The sequence below is a fragment of the Pteropus alecto genome, unplaced genomic scaffold, assembly GCF_000325575.1.
Source record: "Pteropus alecto unplaced genomic scaffold, ASM32557v1 scaffold16, whole genome shotgun sequence".
Lineage (NCBI taxonomy): Eukaryota > Metazoa > Chordata > Mammalia > Chiroptera > Pteropodidae > Pteropus > Pteropus alecto.
The window spans coordinates 7593920-7603337 of record NW_006438867.1 but is presented as its reverse complement, the minus strand read 5'-3'; the positions used below and the strand labels follow the sequence as shown (position 1 = coordinate 7603337).

The following is a 9418-nucleotide window of genomic DNA, read 5'->3' as shown; positions in this document are numbered from 1 at the left end:
TTGTGTGTGTGTGTGTGTGTGTGTGTGTGTGTGTGTGTGTGTGTTGCAAGTATTTTTTGAGGGGGTTGTCATTTTAACAAGCAATCCACATGATTCAGAATATAGATTCAATGGACCTTATAGAGAAATATCATATATAGAACTTATAAAATATTAAAATTCTATGGCCAAGAGGATTGGGAATTTAAATCACCATATTTCTATTTATAAAAGTTCGAAAATAATTGATCGGTCTAGGAAAAAAAAGAGTCTACATGTTATACGTTTAGCACAGATTAGTTGATTACATCTTCGCCACACCCCTCTGAGGTAACCAGGGTGGGTGATATTATTTTGACTTTTCCGATAAGGAAATTAATGCAGGTTAAGTGATTTACCAAAAGTTAGGAAGCTAGTTGGGACAGGTCTCTTGACGTCAGAAAAGATGTCATCTCCTCTGACACTCCTAAAGTGAAAAGCTCTGAGAAATAACATGAAGAAAATACAAGCACATCTCCTGACCCAGTTTTGCATCAAATTTTCCTCATCTCTCTAATTCAAAACTCTACTTCAGCAGGCAACTTTGAACTACAGGAAGCTTGTCATTTTCCACTGTCAAGGAATGGCTTTGGGGACCCATTACAGAGCAGCTTATAACCCCTGGTCACGCTATTGGGAAAAAGAAAAACACATGGTCTCCTACGGTAAAACATCGTCACATGCATTTTCCCCAGCTGATGGCCATGGTATCACCCCCCCAGGACAGGCGTAGCATGAATTTTAGATTCTCTTCGGATCTAACTTTGGCCGAGAAAAATGGGAAAACGAGGCGTCTCTTAAACGCCCACGAATGTTGCATATTTTCAGGAGAGGAAGTGTATGGACGACTTCTTTGATTTCAGAAACTTCCGCTGGGACTTCCTGGCTCATTGTCTGGCCGGTTCACACACCGGATCGTGAGGTGCTTTAGGGAAGAAAGATAAAGACCCTTTGACAGTGGAAAACGACTCTCATTCTATGCCTTCCGTCCTCTCCCCTCCAGGGAAAACCTGCCTTCTCCCTCGTGAGAAAAACGCCAAATATAATGGACGAGACAAAGAAATATTTAATCAGCTCCGTTTAGGAAACCCCAGCAGGAACAATGCACCTTTTCAGCGGTTTATGATGTTATGAACAGACAACTTATGAATAGACAACGTCTTGTGTGCTGAGTCTGTCTCCGGCTCCTGGGTGAGAAATGCCGTTTGCCGTGAGACACTAGTTTCATTCTAGAGCTCAAAGGAACCATGTTCACTTGCCAAAAACCTGCTGCTTCATGAGCTACAAAAAAAAATGGTGTATGAAAATCACTAGAAATGTTCTTAAAATTATGATGATGAGGAGGAGGATGATGATGATGAAGCAGCCTTTTCCCAGAGCGCCCCTTACTCGTAAGCCCTCAGCGACTGTCTCAGTCAAAATGCCACAGAAGGGGTGGCTTATCAGCAACAGAAACTGCTGGAGGTCAGAGATTGGGGTGCCAGTACGGTCGGGTTCTGGTGGGGACCCTCTTCAGGGCTGCAGACATCTCGTACCCTTAGCATGGCAGAAAATGAGTGAGCCAGCTCCTTGGCCTCTTCCTGTTGGGGCGCTAACCCCATTCATGACGTAATCACCTCCCAAAGACCCTGCCTCCAACCCTGTCACCCTGGGGGTTAGGGCCCCAGCATGTAAAATTGAGGGGGATACATTCAGTCCAATCTAGAACCAAAGGGATGGGCATGGCTTGGGCATATTTTCGACAGTCCCCCCAAAACGCCAACTCCTGTTACTGACTACAGCTGAGCCCAGCTTCCATCTTTCTTTACAAATGCATATAATTCCTCTGGAGGCAGCAGCAAGCCTTTCTGAGAATTCAGGCTAGTTTTAGCCACTTTCCACCCACGCGATTTTTCAAAAGCATTAATTATTATTATTTTTTAATACTTTCCTACCAGTTTTCAAAGAATGACCAATCCGTTGGGTGGCAGACACCAAGTGAAAGAGTATTAAAGTTGGCTCAGGATTGTTTTTTTTTTTTTGGCAGTCTGTCCCCACCCAGAATTCTCCCATGAAGAAGGACTGCAAGTAATAAACAGCTTTTAGACGCAGACAGTGCATCGCCCACTCCGAAATCCTATGACACAAAGACTATACATCAGTTATCTTATTCAGCATCTGATGAAAACCTTGGCCAGCCATATTCAATTTCAAAACATCGTTCACCTCATGGAAACCAACTGACCAACAAAAAAGTTAAAACGACACGGTTTAAGTAAAAAAAATAAAAGTTTTTCTACCAAAGCGATGTGTGATTTAATACACAATTTCTTTGCTTTTGGATGGTAGAAATCGCTCATTAAATTTCTTTAAAACATCCCCAACTATGGAAATTTCACCATGAAGCTGAGCCTTCGAAATCGCACAGGTCAGCGTGGGACTTGCGGCCTGTTGGGGACTGTGAGGCATGCGCGGTCCCCGCATTTGGAAAGTCAACCTCTCGATGGAAGTGAGAGTCAGCGACCAGCCCAACTCATGCACATTGGAGCCGGGGTGGCTGGTACAGGCGAGGGGGGCTTACCGGGGGTCTCTGTTAAAGGCACTGGGACGGGCTCTCAAGGAAGTCGACTGGCTCCATTGGCCATCACACAGCAGCGGGCCCATCCTGTGAGCTGTCACCCTCCTCTAATTTAGACAACCATCTACAGCAGCCGGCTACAGTCCCTTTCATTGTTCTACACGGTAAAATTCCCAAATGGAATATTTGTCAGACCTCACCCGCCCTTAACCAGAGGGAAGGAAAGTGGGGCAGATAATTCTAGGTGCTGACGCCTTACCGAGTGGTCACCGTCGTTGTGAATACTGTTCTTAGTTTGCTTTTCGGGGACACGTCATATTGTTTTAAAATATAACAAATATTTCCTTAAATGTACAAAGTCTCTGCTTGGACATGCTCATTACACTATATGGAAACGTCCTCAATTCATTCAGCGCTTTGTGATTTTCTCTGGTGCTTGGGTTTGGAAAAGAACTGAGAAGTGAGTATGTGCTTGTCCTCGTCCTTACAGAAAGCAGACATGCGTCAGGGGACACAGAAGCCCACTCCTGCTCAGCACCCACACAGAGAGGAGGCCCCGGGCACCCCGGGGTGCATCAGTTGACTGATTCACCAAGTAAAAAAGGCAAACAGTGTCACCCCCAGATACGGCCACTGGACGCACACCTGGGCTGGTGTAGACCCATGAGTTTTGGCTCATTTCTGCCGAGTAAGCGAGGCGAAGGAAGCAGCCAAAAGCTCCACACACAGGTCTGCCCCTGAAATAAATATCCCTGGCCAGGACCACTGGTGGCACAGTGGAAACCCACAGCCACTGTCTTCTTTCTCTCAGGTCCCGTCCCACTGCACCAGAATCCTCACACAAATGTGTGGGACGCACCCACGAAACAGCCAGGGGACCCAGCACAGGTCCTCTGCAAACAGCTGCCCCTAGAGCCGAGGGTGCTCACACTGGCCTGGAGAGAGGACCAGGCAGGCCTGTGAAGTGGGCCGTTGTCTGTTTGGGGGAAGAACTGAGGGTCCGAGGAACCCATGGAATGGACTGGAAGTGTGGGTGTCGACTCTGTGTACCACGGGCGTCTCACCCTGTGAATGGGGCATAGCAGGCTGGAGATGGCCAGTACAGAGGCCTCGAAAGCATAGGCCAGGGCAGCCCCTTGGTGGGGTCTCGGGCAGTGCTGGCTGTGGGCCTGTGGGTTGGCCTGGGTTCTCTTTGTAAACTGAGTAGGTTGGAACCCCAGATTGCCAAGCTCCTCTCCAGCCCTGATACTGTGGGACTCTAATACCCAGCCTGTCACTGTCGATGGCTCAGTCTCCAACACCAGACAGAGATAATGTAAAACCAAATAAAATATAAAATAAAATTCAAACGAGGGTAACACTTTTCAATCTCAGCCTCTCTAGTTCAAGAGATGAACAATGAGATATTCTGAATAATTAACGATCTGGTTAATAGAGTTGTTAGATTTCTCTTTCATAGGCGACTAATTATCAACTAATCAGAGTATAATAATACATTTAACCCCCAAACGACAATCGATCAACACATCTATTGGATTTGGAGCGACTCAAAACACCTCCAGCTTTCTAAGGGCTGGGAACTGCACACACCAGAACTGTATCATTAACCCAGATTCATTACGGAAACGCGAACGTGCCAGGTCCGTCAGAGGATTTCGGTCAATGACTTTGACAAGAGTTAAAATTTCAAATGCCATCTCTGTGGACTGGACAACCACTCTCAGTTGCTCTGATGTGGCATGTTTCTCTCTGGACATATTTTGAAGGCAGCAGGCAACACCAGCCCCTCCTGAAGCTCATCATTGTCACCAGACACAGAACCCCCCGCATGGAAACGCATCGGTGTCGTGAGACCCGCAAAGTCCACTCACAGTTGGGAGCACTGACCTGTCCTTTCATATCTGGAGCAATAGGAATGGTGGGCCAGAAGGTTGAGTAGACACCAAAGAACACCAGCCAGATCAGCACGCTTCCCCAGACAGCCAGGTGACTGAACTGCAGAAGAAAACGCACACTCAGGCATGGCCTCGCTGCTGGCCCGGGGAGGCCACCCTCAGAGTCCCCTGTGCCCCAGCCAGCTTCCCTCATGGAAAGATTTTGACGGCTCTCCCGTCTTGGAGAGTTCATTCTGTCTTTCCGTTTTCATTGTTTTTGCAATGGATTTGAGTAACTAGTGGGCCCGAGCTACCCTGAAGGTGATGGAGCCCTGGCTGTCACAGTTGACCTCCCCCCATGCGACTCCCGGGCCTCGCCAGGTGCTCCCATCCCGATCTGCACAGAACGAGGTCTCAGTAATTCAGTAAGAGCGCGCGACCAACGGTCAAAACGAACAGGAGGCTTTTATTGATCATTCTGAGGCTTCGACTGTTCTTTTCATTTTCGAAAGAACTTAAAAAAAAATCTAGAATGAATGTTATATCTTAACGATCCCCCCTTTAAGCAGCTGCGGAAGTTTTTGTTTGTCCCCTGAATGTGATGAGACTTGACTTCTTCCTCACTTCCGCCTTCCATGACCTAACCCATCGCCAAGGTCTGTTTGTTAGCCTTTTAAAACAAAACACATCTAGCATCTTAGCACTTCTCGCTACCTCCTTCTCTAAGGTCCCAGGCTGAGCTACCTTCACCTCTCACCTGGGTTAATTGTCATTGTCTCTCAATGGAGTCCCTGACTCCATATCGATCTCCAACCCCTCCCCCACTATCTCGGCACAGGATTAGGAGCCTATGTGAACAGCAGTGACAGAAAATCATGAAACAATGGTTATAATCCCCAAACATCGGAAATAACCCAAATGTCTAAAATTGGGGACTGATTAAATAAGTGACTGGATATCAATAAAACTTAATACCCTTTAGTTGTGAACAACGATTTTGTAGAAGTATACTTTAAGGGATGACAAATGTTCATGATATGCATTTTAAGTGAAAGAAGATTATAAAACTACATGTTCGTAATGCATTATCTTTTAAAAATACACACAGAGCAAAGCACGGAAGGTCGTACAGCAAAGTATTAACAGTAACTGTCTTAGTACGATTATGTAAATTAAAAATTCTTTTTGTCCCATATTTTGTGTGTGTATTTTTTTTTTTACAACGTGCATACACGTTTGCACATATACATTTGAAATGAAATGAGTATTAATAGCTTGGACTTGTATTAAGTGTCAAGGAAATGACTCATGAGGAGATTTTGGATTGCGAATTTGCCCGGATAAAGAGCAAACCACAATTTTCACATGCAAAATTTAAAATAAGATAGCTGGATATTGTTTATTGTTTTTCCAAGAAAGGCTTAAAAAGATATCATACCAGAAAAAAAATATCTATACCGAATTGAGAAATAATTCTAGAGAAAACTTACTTTAGTCCAAGCCGTGGTCTCCAAACCAGCTTTCAGACAAACGGTGACAACGACGTACTGTGAAAAGACAGAAGCATTTGGAACACATATTATCTTCAGGAAGCTATTTTTATTTTCCAGGAGAAACCTCTACTCTCCCCTCCAGGCAGTCTCTCCAAGGCAGTCGTGGTTTGTGCTTTGAAAGTGCCATCTCAAAAGCTAAATCTCCAGGAGTGAGTTTTAGGGACATCCAGGCAGCTTTACCTCAAGAAAGGTGGTCATTTTACTGACTAGCTTCTCACAAGGAATGGCTACTTTTGCTCTTTACTTACGTTGGAAGATTCGGGAGAGATCAGCTTTCCTCGGTGTTGTTTCTGTGAAAGGGTCATTTGGAGAATGGGGAACTGAGTAAATCACCTGTCCAGAGATCCTGACTCTGCATCATCTCCACTAATACAGGAGGTGAGTGTGTCACAACCATTCGGAGCTTTAAGGAGTCTAGATTATGTGGTTTAAGGATTAGAAATAAATGAGAATGGGGAAGGCCTTATGTAAAAGGTTTCGAGAGGCAGAATCCACGTGCGTGCCGTTTAAGAATGGTTCCGTAAGCAGGGAAATAAACTTACTGTGTAAACAATATTTCCGACAAATAAATAGTCTGAGGCATGACCATTGGCCAACGCGGTATCTGAAAAACAAAGAAGTTACTGTTAACCTCTGGAGCACAGTATTGCAGGTCATTTTATTCAGAATGTAAAAACAACAACAACAACAACAAAAACACAAAAACCAAAAAAACTTTAAAACGTTTATGAAAATGTAAGGGAATTTTGAAAACTACATTATCTGTGATTCTAATGCCTCTTCTTTCTAACTGAATTTTTTCCCATAGTATATTTTCTGCAAATGAAGCAAACAAAATCAGGTTTGCGACAAACCAACCAACCAATCAGACAGTTGCTCGGCATTGAAATTTACAGTTTTATAATGGTTAAAATCTCCCTTTACTGGGCTAAAAAAATAGAAACACAATAAGAACATATTGACCTATGTTTATTAATGCCAGTATTAGGCCTTTTCCAAGGGTTTATTTACTATTCATGCTTAATTTTTGCTAATTTGGAATTATAGGCCAATAAAAAAAGATAACTACAGGAATACAAAATCAATTCGTGATTACTGAGTTCTAAGAATTTTGGAGGATATTCTTTAACCTTGTTCACAAATGCAACTGCACGAACTTCTAGAGTCTGTAAATTGAGGAAATGCAAACGACCGGATGAGAGACGACTAGAAAATACAACTAGGATTCTGAAGCTTTAATTTTCATATCTTTTCCTCTTGTTTAAGGATGACTATTATACTGTATGGAACCATCATTAAGGCAGAACTTTAATAGGATTGTCTAATTCATGTCAGCAAGCCTGCTGTGAAAATGCTGGTTTTTATCCCGAGGGAGTCAAAGCCTGCTTTAGGATCAGAAGTAGTTTCTTTAGGTGACAATGCCAATCTCCTTCTATTCTCTTTTATGCTCAAATTCAGATCTGTGGCCTACAGCCTATGTGCATGGGGATTTTTGTGTTCAACTTTAAAGCCAGTGGCTGCTACCCACATGCATTAGGGCTCACCGATTTACCCATCTGCTCGTTGAAGATTACTACTCAAGAATCAAGATCTGCTCAGTTTTTTAAAACATGGTCATAATTAAGTCACATCACAGGTAGGACCTGGCAATCCCGGAGCCCTGGATCCAGCTTCAGGGCACACCCATCCTCCTCATTAGAGAAAGGTAGATTCGTGGATCAGAAAAGGTTACCCTGCAAAGCGATCATGGCTATAGCACGTGCAGACCTGAACAAAGGGATTTGAAAACTTAAGGGTTAACCTAGGAGAACAGAGGGAGCAGAGATATGATCACAGACTGAAAAGGGAAGGATCTCAAAGCTGAGGGGAGAGGCGGTGAAGAGAACCTGAAGCTTAGCCAGGGTTTCATCAAAAGGGAAGGAAGGAAAAAATTCAAAAGGTAACGAAGAAGCTAAATTAACCTCAAGAAAGCAACAGGTTGACGTATTAGTGAACTAGCCATTCAAAACTGTGGAGGTGCACTTTTTGGTAACTGGCCCTAAGATTGTTTTAATAATAAAGGTGACACTTTTAAAGGCATGGCTCGATGAAGAAACACTTGACGTTAGACAGGCGGCCATTTCTTTGATTCTAACATAGATTATTGGCTTGAAAGGGGTAACATTACGCTTTCATTCACGCAATGAATATTTATGTGAAGCCTACTTTGTGCCAGATATTATTACAGGAACTAGGGTGACAAGGTCCCTGTGTCAGGGGGCTCTCACTGCACTGAGGGACACAGCAATGAACACACGAGCAAATAGATAGTCAACAAAATGCCAGGTGCGGTAAGTGCTCCAGAGAAATAGAAGGTAGGTTAACGAAACAGTGTGGCGGGGGCTGCTATTTTAGATAGGGAGTTCGAGAAAAATCTTTGTGAGAAGGTAACATCCGAGCAGATCTGAGTAGTAGGAAGAAGTGATTATCGAGGGGAAGAGTGCTCCAGGCAGAGAGACGCTGCCACCCGTCTGCATGTAGACATCGACGAGCTCAAGGACCACCACAGGGTCCGGTTGGGCTGGAGACCCTGAGCGAGTGCTCGGACAGTTAGAAGGGGCAGGTTAACATGGGCCACGGTGAGGAGTTGGGGTTTTGTTGCTAATTGCAGCAGGAAACCACCGGGGGATCCTGAGTAGAGAGCGAATTGGCATGAGTTACACTTTAAGGGAACGGTCGGCTTTCACGGAAGCTTAGATCTTGGAGAAACCAAAACCGGAGTACCAGTAAATGCGGTGTGGAAATGATTGTAGCGATCTGTCCATGAACCTTGAGCATCTTATGCTGAGTGCAAGAAGCCGGTCACAAAAGGCCAGCTACTCTATGATGCCACTTGTATGGACTGTTCAGAATAGACGAATCTGTAGAGACAGAAAGTAGATCAGTGGTTGTCAGGAGCTGGCGGAGGAGGGTGACACTGTTGGCGTGTAGAGCTGTGTCCGATATGGTAGTCACTGGCTGCTGTCGTTGCTTACATTCAGATTAATTAAAATAGAATAAAAATGTAAAAACTCAGTTCCTGCCGGGGGCTGGGGAGGACAGGGAGAATGAGGAATTATTGCTTGATGCACAGAGTTTCAGTTTAGGGTGATGAAATAAGTGTGGAATAGATAAGGGTGATTGATGGCTGTGCAATGCTCTGAGTGTAATTAATGTTCTCTGAACTATACACTTAAAATAGATCGTAGAAAAACACTGCACGACTCTTAAAAGAAAACGTAGGAGTAAATCTTTATAACCTTAGATTTGGCAGTGGGTTCTTAGATGTGACACCAAAATTATAGTGACATAAATAAATAGATAGATAGATAGATAGATAGATAGATAGATAGATAGATAGGACTTCATCAAAAATGGAAGCTTTTGTCTTCAAAGGA

At 44.0% G+C, this 9418-nt stretch overlaps 1 protein-coding gene across 1 annotated transcript in view; it reads right to left on the bottom strand.

The window, feature by feature from the left end:
• Positions 1 to 9418, bottom strand: part of ATP8A2 (ATPase phospholipid transporting 8A2) — a 470091-nt gene that overhangs the window by 110259 nt on the left and 350414 nt on the right. Inside the window, exons 30-32 of the mRNA XM_006915835.2 lie at positions 6545 to 6606; positions 5940 to 5996; positions 4459 to 4570 (exon numbers count right to left, since the gene is read on the bottom strand). Coding sequence (XP_006915897.1) covers positions 4459 to 4570; positions 5940 to 5996; positions 6545 to 6606 — 231 coding nt within the window. The remainder of the gene's footprint in view (positions 1 to 4458; positions 4571 to 5939; positions 5997 to 6544; positions 6607 to 9418) is intronic.